General features: G+C 38.9%; 1 protein-coding gene across 1 annotated transcript in view; it reads right to left on the bottom strand.

Moving 5' to 3' along the window:
- ca16b (carbonic anhydrase XVI b) overlaps positions 1–21,508 on the bottom strand; it is a 97,155-nt gene that overhangs the window by 60,713 nt on the left and 14,934 nt on the right. The window contains exon 2 of the mRNA XM_029501531.1: positions 14,628–14,732. Coding sequence (XP_029357391.1) covers positions 14,628–14,732 — 105 coding nt within the window. The remainder of the gene's footprint in view (positions 1–14,627; positions 14,733–21,508) is intronic.

The raw sequence follows: 21,508 nt of genomic DNA, 5'->3' as shown, positions 1-21,508 counted from the left end.
AACCGGAGGACCCAGAGGAAACCCACACAGGCACATGCAAACTCTGCACGGGACTGAACCCACAACCTTCTTATTGTGGGGCAACAGCGCTAACCACTATGCCACTGTGCTGACCTTTATGAACCTATTATTTTGTTAGGTATACATCTCCAACTCAACAATCTGAACAATAAAGAAAACTGAGTAAAATATATTTCTAATGAACATCTCATTCAGAATAACTGCCCCATTGTCAAAAAGCAGCCAACGTAAGGAATAATTCATGACATCAACATAAAGTAACCGTAAGGTTTCAAATACCTGTGTTCTCTGTTGATGGGCTAACTTCATCTCCTCAGCAGGAATATGTTTTTGGCTTGTTTTGTTGGGTGAATTCAAATGATTTTGGTCCCAGAAACTCCAAAAAGGACTAAATTTGATATAGAAGATGCCTTGTAACACACTTAGTGCTAATTTGCATAATTTATCCAAGGATGTTTGCCTGGCTAATGACCAAGTTCAAGGAGACAGTGTACAGCAAGTAAATAAAAATATAAGTTTCTGATTGCTTTTTCATGCATTTAAAGAGCTATTTTTGTCCCAGCAGGAAGGGCCAAACGTTTTCTCTGTAGGTTTTATCCTCATTGTGTATAAGTGAATACTGACACCAATCCAACACATCAGTGAAAGGAACCCTCTTGCTAATTGTAAACAGGAGATAGAGGTGAGCACTCTGTCGAGCAGAACACAGATCTCCTCTGTAGAGCCGCAAAGTGAAACACTGATTAGTGCCGCTACATTACTTCGCTTTGTCCAAGGGCAACTGTTTCATATCAGCTAACTGTCGGAAACACACAGCTAACCTCAGCACTCATGAATGTCCTGCAGCTGCCTGTGATGGACATTTTAATATCAGAAAATAGTGCCTGTGTTCAAGTCACACTCAAATTTATATTAAGCTATAATTACTGAGTATTTCAGTAGTCATTTAAGTCAGAGGGCCCTTTAAAATGTTAATAACACATTGAGGCTTAAGTAAATAAACATGTTGGCACATTATCACAATATGTCTCAATGTTAATATTGGTCTCATAGTAAAAAGCAATGTTATAAATTCCCCATTTCTTGAAATTAAACTAATCAAAGTTTAGTGTGGTTAAACTGTGCCACATGCATACAACAACACAACAGAAAAGAAAATCTCTATCCATTCAAATCTCTTCTGCTTCTTCTCAGACAATATCCTAACTAACTCTAAACCATCAGTTCTTTATGAATCGTCGTACTGTCAAATTACATCTATGCACCTTCGTCCATTAATTTAATTATCTCTTCCTTGGTTGCAGGAACTTCCAATAAGCTTTGACTTCAGCTGACTATGAGGGCAGGCAAACTGTGACCACCATGTCGACCCTGTATTGAGAGTGCAAGACTTTAATGATAATGCTGGCTAATCCATGCATATCTCTTTAGTTTCTTGAGCTTGTTTTTGTCCCTTTTTTTTTTTAACATACAAATTATGATTACATTTCGACAGAAAAACAAGATCAACATTTAAACATGTCATATATGTCAACGTTAAGTTTTATACCGAACAAGATTTTAAATTTCAACCTAATGATGGCACTTTGTGATACATCCAAAAGCCATTATTTGGACCACAGAGGTGGAATAAGAGACAGACTGAATGCACAGTAGCCATTAGGACTTAAAATGCCCAACACATCCAAGATTACAGAACCAGTTGTTTCATTTTTCCTACTTTAAACAGCTGGCCATCAGTGAGGGCAGAAGGAGCTGCGGTAGATGCATGCCAGAGGGCCTTCAACCCCAGGACTGAGGTACAAAATGGCAGGACGAGTTGACTGTGGGTCGCTGTGAAATGACAAGCCAGGGCAGGCATACGGAGACAGGCAAGCTGCACTCTCCCAGGAGGCAGGGGTTGTGAGACACACAGAAAGCTCTCACTTACTTGCCTGTCATGGCGTCAGGATAACCCCACAGCATGAGGTCACCACTAAGCAGACCATTATCCACAGTCAGCCGGTGGAGGAGAAAGATCTCCACCCACACTGTGAACCCTCAGATGACATGTTATCTTGAATTTATATCGCCAGCTTGTACATGTTCTTCTACAAGAGCAGCTATTTTAAGTGCTTGGTCCAACAGTGCCAATTTATACTGTGAAAACCTGAAAATGCCTCAATAATCCTACCTAAATTGCCCAAAATATAGAGGCTTATCTCCACTAAAATGTTTTAAGAGGGACATGGCAGTTGCAGACGCTGTGCAGCCCATGTCTCCTTCACAGACTCTTCCTTGAATATTAGTTGTGGATTTCAGATACAGGCTGGGAATGAAATTGTGGACATTGTGCATATCAGATTTTATCTTTCCTCGCTAAGTGGATATCAGCTCTGCATGGACATGTACACAAACATTCTGGGATGGATGCAGAGATCGATGCTTTCCTGACCTTGTTATTATCTCCCAAAGGCTTAGGAAATACACAACTGTTTAAAAACACACACTCACAAACTAGAACATAGATTTAATCACATGAGGAAAGATAAAATAACAAATTAAATGGCATGAAGTCCACAGTGACGTAGCAGTAGTTGCACCAGTTAAAACGCCTTTTTACCTTCCAAATCAGTTTTTTTTAATATGTGTATCTAATTTAAGTGAATTGTTGTACCAAATTTATATCCCCTGAGGAACTACTAAGATGTTGCTTTAAAAATTATGTTTTGTGAAGCAACAGTAACCTTGACATTTGACCTTATCAGTTCAACCTTGAATCCAAGGCCATGTTTGCACCAAAGGTGATGAAACTCCCTCTGGTTGTTCCATATCCATCGTGTTTACAAGAACATGAGGTTACAGTGACCTTTACCTTTGACCACCGAATAATATTCAGTTCATCCTTGAGTTTGTTTGTACCCAATTTGAAGAAATTCCCTCAAGTTCTTACTGAGATATTGTGTTGGGGAATGAGACAGATGGACAGTCAGTTGGGGAAAAATAAACAACAAACCAACCCCTCTGGCTATTGAGGCATAAAAAGTTAAGGCATTTTTTGCAAGTTTATTGTTGAAATGGTGGTTTGGTTAAGCAGTTATAATCACCTTTATCTACTTATAATTTGGCCAGGGATAGTCAAACGTTCACAAGTAACTGTAAATAAAAGTCTCCTGGGGGATTAATACAGTAGAATATACTGTAGGCTCAAAGTTTGAATGATAGTGATTTTACAGGAAGTGTCAAAACATCACCACATTTAATAAGTGCCTTCTTCTTTGCTGTGTTTAGCTGTCATCTCTCCAGAGAGTTCACAGAACGAAGTCCAAGCCAATCTAGCTATTAGTGTTAGATATGTTTTTAACGGGCTGGTGAAGATAGCCGGGGGTCATCTTAATTCAACCTTCTTGGTGGAAGTAAACATTGATAATTACCCTCAAATTTGTACCTGTGCACTTTGACATAAAAAACTAAAGATATGTACTTATTTACTCCCCCAGATGATGAAAAATAGGCAGTAAAGAGAAGATTTTATCTGCACAGCTAAAACCCCACGTCTGCTTCTTGCTCACATGGTTTCACAGTCATCCTTTGGTTGTATTTTTACATCTTAAGAGTAGGAGAGAGTGTGCATATGTGGGTACATGTGTCAGTCAACAGATGCAGAGGGGGAAGAGAGCGGAAGGAGTAAAATCTGAAGGCAATTGAAAAACAAAAAACTCTTTTTCTTTTTAGTCCTGGCTACCCCAAAACTGCTAATTAGGTCACAAATCACAACGTAGCACATGACCACATCCTCTGATGAATGTTGTTCTAAGAACAGAAAGCAGCCATTTTAAATCCAGCCTTAATCTCAACCTCCTCGCTAGCCCCACAGCACATCCACACGCAAACCCCCACTCAGAACTGAGTTGCGGGCAGCATTACGAAAGATAGATGAGGAGGGAAACTAAAGAATAGAGGGGAGGGAGGGCCTCACAGAGGAAAAGAACATTTATTCCAGAGGAGAGGTGAACGCTGGTGAAGAGTGGTTAAATCCATTTAATAATTAAAGCTGCTCTAGGTAAGTCACTGCTAGGTATCGACAAAAATAAATAAATAAATACATATATAAATGCCAAATCAACTGTCTCAACTGTCTTTGTGACAAACAAACATACACACGCACACAAAAAAAAACTTTATAAACTTAGTGGCAATACCAAAGCAGCTATGGGCTAAAACTCAGAAAGCAGGGGAGTACACACCGATGACTGACAAAGTGGTCTTTAACCCCCGGCTTCAAAGTTCCTCTGCTTCCTGCTGCTGCTGAATGATAAGTATAATTTCTCAGGCTTTAGCATAAAAATAGATAATATCTGAAAATCCATGCTTGCCTGCTGCACAGAAGGTTTAGACTATCACACATTTTAAAATGCAAGAGACGGCTTCTACTCCAATAATTTCATGATACATCTACATTATTTATTACCCCTTGCAGGTATACGAGTTCCCACTTAAATGAGTCATGAGACTTTACAAGATAAAGGATGACAGGCCCGAGTGATATTCCTTCTCAAATTTAAAACTAGAGAACAATGCTTGTGACCAATAAACCACATTATCAACCCAATGTTATGTAACGTCCATATAAAATTCCAATAGTTCTGTTTTTTATTCTATTTTTCGCTATTGTTTTTTACATTTTTTATTCTATTTATCTATTTTCTGTGTGCTTCTTCATTGTGGACAGCAAAAAAAATTAATTGGACAGGGAAACATGTTTCTTTACTATACATATGACAAACTTTGAATTCTAACTTTAATTGACTTGAATTAAAAAGCAAACTATTCCATAAATGGATTAAATCTTTTAACTAAACCACATCACCCACTCCACAGACACATTAGTCCACAAAATAACACTGTCTATATAAAAAAAAAAAAAAAGAGGCCTGAAACACTCTGATCTATTGCTCTCTCTAACCTTAGCTCACCCTCTCAGCAGTGATTATTCTTCTATGTTGCAGTTGTTCTGCAAGTGAAGCAGGGACAATGGCCACATGTTTACACATTAAGTGTCCTTATAATTTAGAATCCAGACAGAAATCAATAGTTAGCCTGCAATTGAATAAGCTACAGATAGTAGTGTAAGATAAACACTCTAACAAGCCTCAACTGCCAGCACTCTACAAGGATGCCATACTGAATGCCATCAATTGCTTCTATACAGTTAACTTGCTTTATTGATCCCCTGGGGAAATTGTTCCTCGGCATTTGACCCATCCTGTTCATAGTTAACCATAACTACACATGATAGAAGCCTTTGGCTGTTGCAGCGCAGCACTCAAGGCTCAGTTGGGGAGGTTAAGGGTCTTTCTTAAGGTCCCACAGTGGTGGTGAAGAGGGTGGGCCAAGCAGTGGCTTTCCTTTTCCCCACCCAAAGGTACTATCCAATAATATAAGTACCACTTTATGCTGACATACGTTGCAGAATTTGAAAATAAACATTGATGATCTCTGATTATTGATATACATCATCAATCAAACATTGTTTTAAAATTCACATGAAGTATATGCATATCTGCATATCTTCCAGCATTGTGTCACTATGCCACTAACACAGCCTTGGCCCCTGCAGTTACCTCCTCACCTCTGGGAGTGTATGTACCCATTACAAAGTAAGTCATCATAATTATGAGTTTAAAAATGTGCTGAGCTGCTAGCTAGCTCATTCCAGCTCATCAGCATAACCACATTAGAGAGAAATCCTCTGCTCTGGCCATCACACGCTTCCTCAATATTGCAGTCCCAGCAGGCTGAGCATGACTGCATCTATTACACTGGACAAAAGCCACCAACTAGACTTAATATGCTGCCACGAGGAACACTGACACCAAGTGACACCGGAAATATAATTAATTAGGTTTACACAACAAACATGTTAGCCCTGTACATCAATCCTCCCTAAATGGAGAGATCAGAAAATTTTGTTGCGCCTATCAAAGTTGCTGTGCATGAGGGCCCAGCTTTGTGTATCCTGGTGCCACCTGCGCATAGTACTGTTCTGTAGGCATGTCAGTATGACATTACAAACAATGAACTCCAACAAAAAAATATGTGATGCTGAATTAGCTCAGGGTGTGGGAATCCTTAATTTATTTCCATCCTTAACGTATTTACCTCATCTAGAGAAAGGAAACAGATTGTGGGAGGCAGTGGGAAGTAAGATGATTTGGAGCTCAATTCTGCTAAATTGGTTGCTGCCAGCGTGATACATCATGGAGAATTAAGATGCCTCTCTCCCAGCACAGAACTTCGGCAGCCATATTGGCACATCTGTCAAGGGCCCACCCCTGACAGAGACAAATGGACCAATTCTGGCACAAGAAGGCTGATCCAAAGTGCTAGCAATAACCAAGATGAATAATGAGTCAGCTTGGGCCCCAGGAAAATTCATTTTTAATAATTAGTGTTCCTGCACCCCTCATTTTCTGAGAAAATGAGTCCAGGTACAACTATAGGTTGCTACAACACATCAGCAAGGCAGGAGGAATATAGATGATGTTGTGTTAAACTTCCATCATCACAGAGAATGGCTGGCACTATAAATGCAGGGTGTGAGACAGATGAATCCCCCTCTCTCTCCCAGGAACAGAAGATTAATCAAGTCCAGAAAGCACTTAGGCTACAGAAGCCAATAGAGGAATGTTACATGAGGAGCACGACAAAGTTCAAAAGGCCTAAGGCTTTTACCCCAGTCATGTGACTGTTTCTGAAGGCTGTTTACACTGTCAGAATAAATGGAAAAGGAGCAAAAAGATGGAAGACTTACACCAGTTCTGTCATGTAATAAGCCCATGGCAGGTACAGGTGCCAGCAGCGTGTTCCGGTGTTCAACGTGTCAATTCGAGGGCAGGAAGTGATAAAACTTCTTTTCTGAACAGCTGCTACATGTCAGCTGCCAGTGAGCTTGTCGTGATGGTTCCTTTGTGCAGGTTTACATAGAAAACAATGGATGAAGGTGTCATAACCTGCCCTGAGAAGTGTTGCTATAACTTGTTAATTGAGTATATTATAACATTTAGGAAAATAATTGACAACACTATGAAAGCCACTCATATGTTGAAAAGAAAATCCTAAAATATAATACTTTGTTGGCTTTCAAAAGTGCATTTGTTTGAAAAGGATTTACTACTGGTGTCAATGGGAATGACACATCAGAATCAACACAATCTGCAGCCCCTAAAGGGACAAAGTAATAGAACTGAACAGGAAAACATAATACTTAAAAGGCTTAACTAGATAGTGTTTAGCTGGTGGAGGTCTGGGAGGCAGCAGCAGAGCTCTTCTAAACAAAAAAAAAAAAAAAGGGGGGGGGGGGGGGGGTTGGGGGGTGCACGGCAGTTAGTGAAGCACAAATGAGTAAAAGGTTTCATTTGAATAGACTAGTGGAAGATTTACATAGTGATTAGATGCCAAATATGAAGGCTACAACAGTGTCCTCCATGAACTAATATGAAAAATGTGTTGAAGCATTGGCATTAACATATGCTTTCAAAGGACCTACATCTTTGGCAGGGCGATGCAGAAAGACTGTGATAATTAGTACACTCCTGTGCGATTGATTTTATCTAGGGTCACTTTGTTTGGAATATCACATAACACATGACTTTCAGGTGTCATCTCAAGTTGTAAATTCATGCAGTAATCTCATTTAACAACTTTTAGTTGAAAAAACAAGAATATGCATCATAAGTCACGATAAAACAAATCCCACATTGGTTATGTCGTCGAATATTTGATTGTCTCATAACAATCTGGAGCAAAACACCATTATTAACAACAAATCAAAATCCATTCCAATGAGGACAGCCAGATCTCCGGAGTGCTCGTAAAAATTACCTATATTTATTCTTCTCAGTGTTTTTTTCTTTTTTTTATCTTTATCCCTGAGGACTGCCTCCCTATAATGACCCTTCACCCTCCTTCCATGCCCCCTGTACGGCTGTACAGTCAGGGAGCTTTGCTTTAAAGTCAAGTGCTTCTCATACGTGGAGGTCTATTGGGAGCAATCCTCCTCTCACTTCATTACCTCCAGGAGGCACAGCTGCTTCTATTGGGCACCATGACAACGTGGCATTGCTCTTTTCCCTCCAGTCTTTGTGAGGAGATGTCAAGCCACAAGAGACAAAGTGCAGTACCTTCACAAGCACCTAGCTAATTTAAGGTAATATAAATCATAGGGTTCAATATGTCATTCCAAACCAACCATTTTGAGAGGGATAGCCACATTTTGAAGTCAACCCAGAAAATTCTGCTCCGAGGGTCTCTACATGTGCTCCAACAATTGTGTCTTTTCAAAGATTTATATTTACAAAATCATTTATAGCCCTACAGAGAAATTAATGATTGACAAGTATATCTTAAAAGCTAGGAATAGCTAATCAATGCCTTTTTTTAGCTACCCATATTTTATGAAAAATTAAGAGAAAAATGTGACAGATCTGAAGCTGCAAAGGAATACACATTGAAGATGAATTAAATATGTGGTGTGATACAATTCAGGGTTAATTGAAAACCAAAACAAACAGCCCTGGCAATCAAGAACAGTGAGTTGCCTAATCTTGTTTTGTATCCTCTGAAGTACTAATTAAGTTGGATCAAGGTAGCAATTGATTGATTATGACTTCATTCACTTCATTATGTGTGACATGAGTAGAAAGAGTGAAGTGGAATAAAATAGTCAGGCTGAGGGGAAATATAATCCACACGTATCAGACAATCTCAACCTCATTCAGCAGCTACAACTGCTTCTCAGAGCAGCTTCCCACAGCGCGTCTACGACTGGTGGATCAAAACCTGACAGCAGAAGCTCCTACCATATGATGCGCTGAGCTAGTACAAAGCTATTAATTCACAGCAATATTAATTTGTGGAAGTGGACCACCATATCAACTGGAGGATTTTGGCTATTCTGCTCCGAACAGCATGTTTAAATTTCTTAAAAACACAAACTTATCTTGTCTAATCAAAAAAGACAAGTTCTTAAAATGAAATTCATCTTTTTATTAAGCATTTTCATCTTAGTGTGGAATTATAGGTGACGTAATTTGAGGATTTGCCAAAATCTCATAATGCAGTAAAAATGAAAATCAACGCAACGTTAATCTATATTTTTCCACATCTAATTTCCTTTGTTTTTCTTTTTTCATGCTACACACTGTTACGGCAGCTCAAGCATAATGCTTCTGCAAATGCACATTAAGTTACTCCAACTGTTCTGCTGTAATTAAACTAGAACAATAAATCAACAGGAGCACAATCAAAAGAAAGCTACTGACTATATTGGCCCAAAGCATAAAAGTACTGATAAAGGAAGCCAGAGAAACTAACGGAGACAGTGTGCAAACCTGCAGAGATATAAAAAGGGGAAAAAATGATGCATAGCCCTTCTCCTGTGGGAGTTTAATGGTGAGATGATATCATCCCTCTTATGAAAAATGCCATGCACACAGGCACACATCCATGCATGAACCCACACATGCATGCACGCACTCACACACGCCCACACACACGGCCTGCCTTAAATAACTTTTAATCAAATTTCAGGGAGTAGGTTTCGAGGCTACTTACATCAAGGTTCATAACCAACACTCACATGAAGGTGACATGTCATGGAATGATAAGAGCTCTCATTGCTCTGTGTGCTTCATCGCCAGTGCAGTGGACTAAAATAAAAGAGCATGTTTCTTATGGAAAATATGGGATATATTCCAATAATACTAATATTTATAATTCAGAGTATGTCACAGTATAAAGAGTATAATTCAGAAAATCACTGTATATATTGAAATGGCCAAAGCATGCTATAAACTCAACAGTAATACGGAAAATTTTAGTTGTCAATGTGTACGTTTAACCAAGAGAAAAAAAGAAAAAAAAGAGAAATTTTGAATTTCTAAACTGTTGCTCAGTGTGCTGCAGTTTGTAATTGGTGCGCATTCATCTTAACCCTGGAGCTGTCTTCACTTTCTGTATACACCCCGTGTCAAAAATGACCTGCCTTCACTAAACCCCTAAAATACAGCAGCTTAATTGAATTTTAAGTCTCAAATCTATTTTGCATGATGAAACCACCTATCATTCACCACAAACTTCACAAAATATCTGGGTTTTGCCTCTTCACACTGCAGACAGGCTGCATTTAATCATTATTATTATTATTATTATTATTATTATTATTATTATTATTATTATTATTATATTAATTATTAATAGTATTCTTGCTGAAGGTGCTGCATAGGTGTAAACATTAATTTTGCAGCAAGAGATGGCATCTATATAGCCTGGTTATTCTATTTATTCTTGTGTTGGCAAAAAAAATCTCTTACCTTAGTAAGCAATTAGAAATGTTTGTTTTGTCTGTGAACCTGAGTCATGTTTGGAGTCATTGCAGGGGAGATGCTGCACATGCGCAAGAAATTTATTGTTTCGCCAAATATGAACAAAGGCAATGTTTCACTTCTAATGTTTGGATCACTGGAGGAAAAGTCATCAAATTTCAAGATGAAAAAATTGATGTGGGAGTTTTCTGAGCTGGTAAACATGGACTTGGGTCATTTTTGACCCCTAACACAGCGCCAGGATTAAACATCGCTCTCACAGAGACATCAGTAGACTGTGGGATTCATAGTGACGGAGAGTCTGTGTGAAACAACAGGTGGTAAGGGCCTCAATACAGCATGTCCTGTAATCTATGAGTGCAAGGCAAAAAGAGATTAAGTCTGTTTTGCACCAGTACCCTTCAGCTTCAGGCAAACCTTATGTGTGCATTTCTTTTACACTCACTTGCACAGAGCAAATGCTCTTAATAACCATTTAGCTGCTGAGGCACGTTTGTCTGTCCCCCATTCGCAGCCTTAGCCACTAATTACCTTTCCAAAGCAATGGACATTTCTGTGTTCCCTGAATGCTTCCCTTTTTCTCCATACAATCAGACAGCTGCCTCCACTGGTAAGAATTAGTGCTCAGCATGGTCTGGCCTGAAGTGAATGTCCGAAAATCAACCCATGTCAGCCATTTTCCAAACAGAATAGTTTGGGGTGGGTGGGAGTTGTCCACTCTGTCTAAATAAAAATATTGAAACATTGAGAAATCCTACTGCTTACTAAACATAAATACAAGCTAGTACAAACACACACAGCATTAACACAAAGCCAAATATTTTCTCAGGAGAGTTACACAATATAAGTATTAATTCAGCCTGCAGCTCAGACTGCAGAACAGCATGTCAAGTAAAGAAACATATGGCCCTAAAACATATTTGACCAAACCAACATGCTGAGTCCTACTCATCCTGATGTCTTCATTAAAGACTGAAGAGCTGAATATTCAGACAAGATCAGAAGGGCAGTCTGAAGGGAGGTTTAGTCCTTCTACTAAGAATAACGATGGATGTGATCATTAGAGTTAGCAGCGCCGACTAAAATCAAAGACATGATGGTGTGTTTGTGTGTGTGTGTGTGTGTGTGTGTGTGTGTGTGTGTGACTATATGTATTTTTATATTTCATATGTAATGAATTAATTTGATTAATGTGAAGCTATCAATGAAACCATCAGCTGCAATCTAAGCTGAGCACAAGTAAGTCTGCATCATTTTTCAGTAGACACACACACACACACACACACTCTGCAGGTTTTCTGTGCCTTCTTTAACCAACAAAGAAAACATTTCAGCCAAGAGCTGAAACAGTTCAATCTGATGAAAGGAGGATCAACTATATATTAAGTTTTAATGTTCTTTGAGGCTTTCAGAAAAAGACCAAGTCCATGTTTGAAATGATTAAGATTCCCATAATGGGCTTCATACACCTTCTAGATAGTGGAAAAGCAATCATACTTTGATAGTCCAAGCAGGCACTCTTTCACTGCCTCTGCATGACAACTGGGGGAGACGAAAAGCACTATGAAGAGTGACAAGAATACCAAACAAACTTCAGTCCAAAGTAAGCACAGTTCATTTTTTTCTGTTATTTGCACCATTTTCCTGCCTGAAACCACAGCTTTCCGGGCCCACAAAAGCAGTGCCGAAGACAAAATATTCCAGCAGTAAAAATAATTTTCAGGTCTGTGGTGCACCCAAGCAGCAGAGGGACCGAGTTAGTTATTTGCTGGGTGGTGTTTTTGGACCTTGGAACCTGTAAATATAATTTTACTTCTGCTCCCTCCCTTCTTGAGCTCTTCCAGCAAGGTGCCCTCGATCAAAGCACATAACCCCTATTTCCCACTGGAGCTGCTCAATGGCCAACAGAGGGTTCTGTTTGCACTGGGGTGTGAGAGTGTATGGCTGAACGTGAAGCAGCGCACTGAAAGAACATATGTGCTTATTGGAGCCCTGGTCCTAACACACCTGAATACGTTCAGAAATATCACACTGCTGCACAAGAACACTCATAAGAAATCATGACAACATGTGATATAGGTTTTTTTTTTTTCTTATTAAACACTGTCTATCAAATGCTAGAAGGTACTTAAATACTTTCACTGTGTTCCTTGAAGTACACTGATGATAGTGGAGCCACTGTATTAGAGATAGTAATCCCTCTAAATGGATGTATTTTCAATGAGGAAATCTTGGACTTTCTCCATGTGTACTGAGTAATCATAATCATAAAAAAAACAACCATGTTGGTAGCTTGTGCAAGTAGTAAGTGGCTTCATCATTAAATGTTAATTGCTGTGTAAATTGTACACAGAAAATGCACGCCTCTGACAGTTTACAGCATCTACTCTGACATGCCTTGTTAAAAGAATTTATTTTTATCTGTTTTTTGCTACATTTGTACTCTGAAAACAACCTTCTAAAGCTTATAACTCAGCCCCTGCTTTACACATCAATTGCCACTTTCCCTTGAAAAAACACATGCCAACTTTTCTAGTCATATGCAAAATACATGGCGCTCTGAGAATACTTTTAAGCATAAAAGCGCACATAATTAATCATCCATTAGAGCATACATCTGACTGTGGGATGCCATATTCGTCCATCTTTCCAATTTGTTAAGGTAGAAGGTAAATTAGAGGAGGAGGTAAGCCTAAATTCACAGAAGCACTTACGTTGGCATTAACAGCATGCATACTATCAAAACCGGAGGCAGGAATTGAGTCCGCATACAGTTAAGCCTACTGTGCTTCTGATTAGGGCTGCAAAGTGAATCGATATATAATCGAAATTGCCTCGAAATGGCCAAGTACCGTATCCATATTGCAAAAGGAAAAATATAAATAAATTTTCAAGAAATACACAATTTTCAGTTTTAGCTTCTATGTCTGAAATTAAAACTTCATGACAAGGTATTAGATTATTGTAATTGTCAATTATTTAAACTGAAATCGTATCATAATACCTGCCAAAATGATCATACTTATATATTGTGGAACTTAATAAATGAAAGCAGACAGGTAGACAGGATTCTACCAGAGGTGCTATACCTTTTCTCCCCTTCCTGATACCAATAGTGATAACTGATTTCTTTATCAGCTGTGATCAGTACTCCTGAACCTATATGGATGTAATGCAATTGCTGTCATTGTTGAATCTCACACTGAAGCCTTTGTAAAGCATGGACTGATGTATGATTTTGACAGTAACGTGAAAAAATGCATCGTGAAATTGCAAGCGTACATTTTTTTTATTTATTTATTTTTTGGGCCTTTTTAAAGACACGCCATCTGCAAGAAATATCAATCCTTCATTGTAACTGTAAAAATAATAGCTGCCAGTAGCTGAGTGGTGCAGCCTCCCTTGTAAGTTATAATCCCAAAAAAAATTTTCTGGAAAAATCAACCATTTCATCCAGGTGTGAATCTATAAAGTTTATGAATTAATTACATGGTGTGGGTCAAGCGCATAGATTTGTGTATTCGCCAACTGAGTGCTCTAGGCTGCATCCAAGACATTTCCAATACCAGTAATCATAACAACCCTGCTGTCCACTGCACCTACTGCTCTAACAAATGTGACACAATCTTCTGTGCATTCATACCAGTGAACCCTGATGCCTACCGACATTTATTGTGAGCTGGGAGACCTTATGAAGAGAATTGCATGTCAATTAATTACTATTTACATGAGTGGAGTCAGAAATGTGATGCACCTGAGCAAAATATAAAAGGTTTGACTACTTGCAGTCTCTTTTTCAATAGATGTGCGAAAAGGGGAAAGAGCCTGAAGATTTTCTGAAAGCACTATATACACACACACACAGCTTGAGCCTTATGTACTTCAAAATTTGTAATTCTTATCCATAACTGCGACCAAATACATTTATATATGTTTGATTCCAATCAACTCATTATGTGTGGTTAATCACAGTTGGTTACGGCATAATGTGAACATCTACCCTCATTGTTCTATATTAGTGCTTTTTCTCTCAGTGCATTAGTATAATTACTGTCATTAAGAGCAACAAAAACATCCACACATAGGTATACCATTATATGAATACTAAATGCCTAACTCAATGATTCACATTATTGCCGTAGGGAAGGAACAGGGGTTACTTGCAAGAGCAGAGGTGAGAAAGTTAAATAAATGCATTTCCTCCTCGCAAGGGCTTTGGTAAGCACACAAATGAGAGCTCACCTGAATAGGACCAGTAAGGGTCATCAGCTGCTCTCCTCTCCCTCATTACGCCTGTGCTCCCATGATGGCCATCTCCAGCACAGTTAAGCTGGTCACCCAATGTGACTGTGGGATGCAGAGAAAAGGAGACAGGTTAGAAAATTCACAGGGGAAGAAAAGTTTCACATGAAAAATATATATACCATGGCCACTTATTCAACCATCTATTAAAAATGGATGAGGCTGATGTCAAAGGTTAAAGATGTGTCTATTATAGATATATATATATATATATATATCCCTCTCAACTCCTCAAATTGTATCTAATGAATACAAAATCCAATACAGAAAGAAGTAAACATCTAAGAAATGGGTGGAATGGCAGATGGCTGTATAATGTGTGAAACTTTGACGCTGCAGAGTAGGATTCACGCTGCATCTCCTTTCCGTAAAATCATATTTATTTTATAAGGGTGTGAGCATAATGTTACCAAATTCATGATTGAATGATTTGATTAACTGTTAAACTATAAAATTTGACAAAAAAGATCACTGCATTGAACATTAGTTAACCCATTTTGCATTATTCTTGAAAATTAACTGTTGCGGTACATAGGCGTTGATCAGCTCAAACCATTCTCAGAAATAGCGGGAAAGGTCTTCGCTCCAAGCTGTTCAACATGCTGTAGTTGTTGTGGAATGAAACTGGAAAGAAAATTTTTACTTGTCGGGGCACTGCGCAGTTATGGAACAAGGAGCATATGGGCATACTTAGCCCTGAGAAGGAGGCCGCCAGCCTGATTCCCAACCAGACAGGCCATTTACTGCATGTCAATCCCCCACTGTTTTCGTCAAATAAGGACATTAAATTGCTCCAAAAAAATAAATGGGGAAAAAAAGAAAACTTTAGCTTGTCAGCAACATTTTTTTTATCATCTGCTCCAGTGCAGATGGCACTATAAGGCAATGGCTTATAAATACAATGATCAAATTAATGCAATAAAAAAAATGCTTAACTTACAGTTTAAGTATCTCTACACTTAAATTTAGTGGTCACATTTAGACTAGAAGTGCTTAAATCTTCTCCCAAATTGCAGCTGTTGTAGCTGCTCTCAGTGGGGACTATAACCCTCTGAGGTGACAGGGACAACTTTAACAAGGTTGACTTTTGTCTCCAGCTCCCTCTACCCACCTAGAAACTGTTAAAAATTATGGTTTGCTGTACTTCACAGCCTCACAATCTGAAACAGTGGAAAAAGAAGCTGCAGCAACAGTGGTGACTCTGTACCTAAAAGGCCAGGTGCAGTCATTTGGCACAAAGCCTTAATGGGTATTAATAATGGGATCTGCAGAAAACAAGAGGAGCTTCTGCTATAGTCCGTACAATGTTTCCTGTTCTCATTTAGCTCAAATCAATCAAATCCTTTCCAGCAGATGCTTTTCTTGGAAAGAAGCTGTAAATGGACTGGATGATCAATATGTTTGTGATATATGTATGGATGGACTTTAGCCATAACAACCTTCCTGCTGAGCTCAGATGTAGAAACTTGAATAAAATGCAAACAGTCTGTTAGAACTGCAGACAATCCAATCCATGTGTTCTTAGAGCAAATATTCCCAAAATAATTGAAACATTGTCACCAAAACTATAGCAAATGTGGGGGTACAAATTGTTCTTAAGCATACCCAACTCCCGAGAGCTCGTAGGCCCAGGCTTATACCAATCAAAGTCACACAACACACAGAGGATGTTCTGCACAATGGATGCACCCTACGCCAGTGGAGGAGACACTGTCAATCAGGTGAACAAGTAAGACTGAAGTGTTTTTTGTTGCATTAGGCAGCCAAAACCCACAGTGGCATTGAAAAGCCAGAGATGTATTGGCTAACAATGGCTCCCTGTTGCCAGAGAGATTCAAACAATTGAATGAGTAGATTGTTCCTGTGTAAAATGGGCACAGAAGGAAAAAGTAAAACACAACCACAGATGACAATTTCCTGCAACTGAAATAAAAGCAGAAATCACTCTTACATGATGTAACACATTTTTGAACTCCATTCAGATCATCCATGGTGTATCCCAGTTTCTGATTGCATCTCATCCTCAGCAGCATTTTAAAAGTACAACATTTTGTTTACCTTACAATAATCATGCGGCTCGGTACAGCAGTTGATCTCTCATCAAAAATCCACTGAAGTGTCATAAAAGACTATTCAAATGTGTCTCAAAATCAGGTCATAACGCCACGCAGATACAGCGCTCTACAAACCAGTTGTGGTTCTAGTTACTAGCATGTATAGTGCCCTGTGTGAACACACAGGCTTATTTAACACTGATGACAGCAAGGCCAGATAGTCGATCAGAGAAATGATATGTCTGTGCATTTAAAGTCTTATCAGCACTGTTGGGCACATTAACTAGTTAGTTATAGTTACTAGCTACAAGAGGAAATTGACTATTGCGTTAAAAAAATTTTTAATCGTCTCGACTCACCAGTGTTGTGTGTGTCACACCTGTTTGTGTTTGTGTGTGTGTGTGGGTTTGTGGCTCGACCATTCACCCACCTCTGCCTCTGATTGGCTTGCTACTGTATGAAATTTTATCCCACCTCAGCCAGTCATCATCACTTATGCGACTGTCCTACCCCAAAGCAAAAAAATAAAAATAAAAATAAAAAAGAAACTATATTTTCTGCTCCTCTCAAGCTGAGAGAGCTTGTGGTTTAATCAGCTCAATTATAGTAACACACCCCATGTAATTGTGGGTAACGGCCTTGTAACAATGGAAACAGTAATTAGGTAGATTACCTGATACTGAAAAAAGTAACACAATTAGTGATGTGAACTGTGGTTTATTAGGTAGTTTTTTCCTCGTTGGACTGAATATCTAATCTACCTCTGCAGTCAAAAAAATGTTCAATCTCTTAATAATGATGTAAAACTCTTAACCATTACAGTATATTAATCAGCATGTACACACTATGTTGGAACCTCCACAAAGTAATTAAAATTCCCTCCATTTGTTTTATGACTTTTTAACCACACAAGATCAGCTTTATAATCTGAATTTGTTGTCTATGTGACAGAATAGCCATTGTTGCATAAGCAGATGTACGATTACAGTACTGTAACCATGACAACCACTCTTTCACATGTTAGTTATCTCATGAGGTTAAAGGGAACATTAGAGCATTAACACTACTCCCTGGACTCCGACAGCTCAGCCACCATTAGACAGTGAGATGTATTTGGCTTGATCAGCATCACCACACATCAAATGCAAATGCAAATACACACACACACACACACACACACACACACACACACACACACACACACACACAAAAACACATCTCAAGCCACTTAAAACAACCTCAGCTCTTACTAATAGTTGCATCATTACTGGGGATTAATTAAAGTAAGCACTAAATCAAGCCAGGTCTTTCCCTGCACTCAAAGTCAGCGTCTTACTGTCTCTAAAAACGGCCCCCGTGCTGTTTCCCCAAATCTAATTCATTGCTTAGAGGGAGGTCACAAGGACTGCATGAGTGCAATCATACATGGCTGCTCTGTTACTATCATATGAATCAATTCACCTTGTGGATAACACAGGTTAACATGACATGTGAAACAGGGGGGTCACAGTGGCAGAGACTAGGAACACATTTGAAGGCAGGTTGGGAAATGGGGGGCTGCATCGTCTTTGATCAGGGAGCACAGGAGACGGCACCATGTCAACAGTTTACACTCATCCATGTCAGCTGTCCCCTGTGGGCAAAAGGATTAAAGCCACAGCATCTCTGATAGAGCAGAGCAGACAACGCAGTCGGTGCTGGGCCTGAAGGAGACTGAGAAGAGCCACGCTACACTCAGACATCATACAAAAATTTTAGATCCAGAAAGCCCAAGTGATAAGCAATTTTCTGGTATGTTTCACCAGTAGTTTAAATGAAAAGCTACATACAAAGAGTTTGGCCTAAAAGATATTTTTAGAATGAAGTGCTGTAGAACTTATTATTTTTTTCTGAAAACACAGAGGGGAAAAAAAAGGCTTCAAAAACACCTACAGAACAACACATTGTACAAAATAATTTTCCTTTTTTCATTGCCCGAGGGCAGTTAAATCATCTGTGCTACCATTAAGCCCTGCTATTTGTTCCATAATATCACACTCAACAACAAGGCAAGAACCCATGAGAGCCCTTGAAAAACAGCAGCCTAACAACAACCACAGGAGCGTTTAACTTGCATTAGTCATTGGGGGATGGAGTTAAAATATCAATCTCATCGCCAATGTTGTCACCAGGTATGTGAAGGACAGTTGAGGTGGCACGTCGATGTCTCCAGGAGTATCAGGGGGTGGACTTAGATATCAAATACAACCTGATCTACAATGTCTATATAATTCAGGTAAACAAAGAATGGTGGTGTTTTTAAGGGCATGACTTCTAGCATCTAAAAGTAAAATCACACTCTGTGTACTGATTTTAAAAGAAGACATTTTTTTCATGGAGCACCAAGCTCATACTTGCTTTCATTTCATTTGTTTTTTTTCCTACTGCTTCCTACTTTAATCACATAATATGATCAAATCCAGAACAATTACATACACATTGACAATTCCACAAATTATGTCAAATAAAAAACACACTTGTATGTGTGCAAGAATTCCAGGCGGCACCCATTTTCTTTGCCCCATAAACATTAGAGCTCAGACAAATGTGACGTGAGCTTTTTATTATTATCTTTGGGGGCATTTGCCTTCATTTAAAGGACATTGGAGAGTGACAGAAAATGGGACAACCAGCAGGGAATAACATGCAATAAACAGTCTGCCCAGCCAGGACTGGAACCAGAGTCTGCTGCTCAGAACATGGCATTCACTCTGAGCAGTCCCCTAACAGGCAACTGCAGACTGCCAGAAGGTTGCTATGGTACATTTAGTATAATTTATATTAAAACTAAAGATTACTTCAGCTCATAGGTGAGTAGTCATTGACTTATTATTTGTCTTCAGTGACAGTGGTTTTGAAAGATGAACTTATCATTTTCAACTTCATATTAAAGTCAACAAATCATTAGTTAGTTAGATTAGTTAATCTCTCTGTTCATTCAAACTTTCCCCACTGAATGCTGAATAAAGATTTATTACTGAAGCAATGCCACAAAGGGAAAGTATGCATTTCAGTCATACTTTTGTTTGTTTGTGTTTTAGACAAATATTTTTACTTTGACAACTTAAGGCAATACTTAATGACAAAAATCTATTCATTGTTTGTGGAATTATTATTTTTTTTTTAAACCACAAGAAAACACTGATATAGCACCAGTCATATACTTCAAAGACAGAAGGATAATCACAGTAATTTGTTAAGTTTCTCCCCAACAATTATAACCCTTTTAAGATAAAACTTGGAATGACGTGGTAATGGAGGAGCAGAGCCGTTGTTTCCATTATCAACAAAATAATTTCCCTTTATTTAATTTTAATCATTAAATTAAAGACCACTTAGTTCTCTTGCACTCTTTATGCAATATACAACACTGGATACTCAAAAACACTGATGTTTAAAATAACTCTTTGACACTAAGCTCCAAAAGGATGATGCATTTTGTTCAATTTCTTCAGTATCGCCACGTCAGCTGCATAAGGCTAATGAGGGATGCGTGCCAAATTGCATGGTTGAATAAAACGGATACTTTTCCAAGATGCCAGTCAGTATTGGTGTATACTTCACAGCCGTTGTGTCCTTGTTCCACTATACACCCTTGCCATGACATACACACAGACATGTTAGATGTTGACGTTGAGAGAGAAGCACCGCTCGTGTACATCATCCATTCCCATTTTTTCAGTCCTCAAAATTATGGGGGGAATGAATACATATCATTACATGTACTAATTAGACAAACAGTAAAAATTCATGAGGTAGAAGTGAGCCATTTTCACAGGACTCATGAATGCATTAAGGGCAGACTTTTGATGCCAAATTACTATGTATATGAAAAACAAATGCGCACTGGGGGGACAACGGCTGTCTACGCAATCTCATCTGCAATGCATTGAGCAAAAATCAACTGCAAGCTCATCTGCTTATCTTCCTGTTTTGAGGAATCACAAACCAATATTTATGAAAAACACGTGCTCACATGTTTAATTTTACTTCACAAAATGTCAAATAGCTCAGTCTCTCCAAAGGCTGTCAAGCTCTTCGTGGTTGCCAGTACAAGTAATAGCGGCAAGAGAAGGCTGGGGGGCTCTCTCTGTGAAACAGAGGAGCACAGTGAAAGAGAAGTGGAGCTGGATCTTGAGAGTGCATGTGTTTCTCATTTCTCGGGAAGTGGGCGATGTGGCTCAATTTCCCCGGAAGTGTTCGAGTCACACCAAGGACCTCAGGAACATGAGAACTGCCAAGATCAGCCACAGATACGGCACAGAGGGAGCCAAGCCTTAGGGCTAAAACATCAAGCTCAGAAATAATAAAACAACAACTCAAATCCCAATGCTGATATTTAGGCCGACACAGCTAAAAGCAAACAAGCAGTTTCAGCAAAGAGGACATCAGCACCCTTGGGCCAGTGAAAAGTAGCAATATTACAGTAAAATTAAGCCCATTAGTCTAGGGTTGTTCTTTGACTGATGCAATGAAAAATCTAATAAAAAAAAAGTCATTTATCAAAATAACCCTTCACATCTGGCCTTTATCATTTTTTTCTGTTCTATATATAGGAGCATGTCTGTGTGTACGTTAGGACCTGTCTGGCTTTTTGTTCATCATGCTAATTGACAGGAAGTGCTACTGCACATTTAAAGCTGAGGCGAGATGTTTTTGTCAATGTCGTGCAGGGCGCTGATAGTCTAAAATACAACTTCATAGTGGGATATAGAGACAAGTAGAAAT

Source organism: Echeneis naucrates, chromosome 5, assembly GCF_900963305.1.
Source record: "Echeneis naucrates chromosome 5, fEcheNa1.1, whole genome shotgun sequence".
NCBI classification, from domain to species: Eukaryota; Metazoa; Chordata; class Actinopteri; order Carangiformes; family Echeneidae; genus Echeneis; species Echeneis naucrates.
Note: the sequence above shows the minus strand (reverse complement) of the source record. Positions and strands in the feature narration are given on the sequence as shown.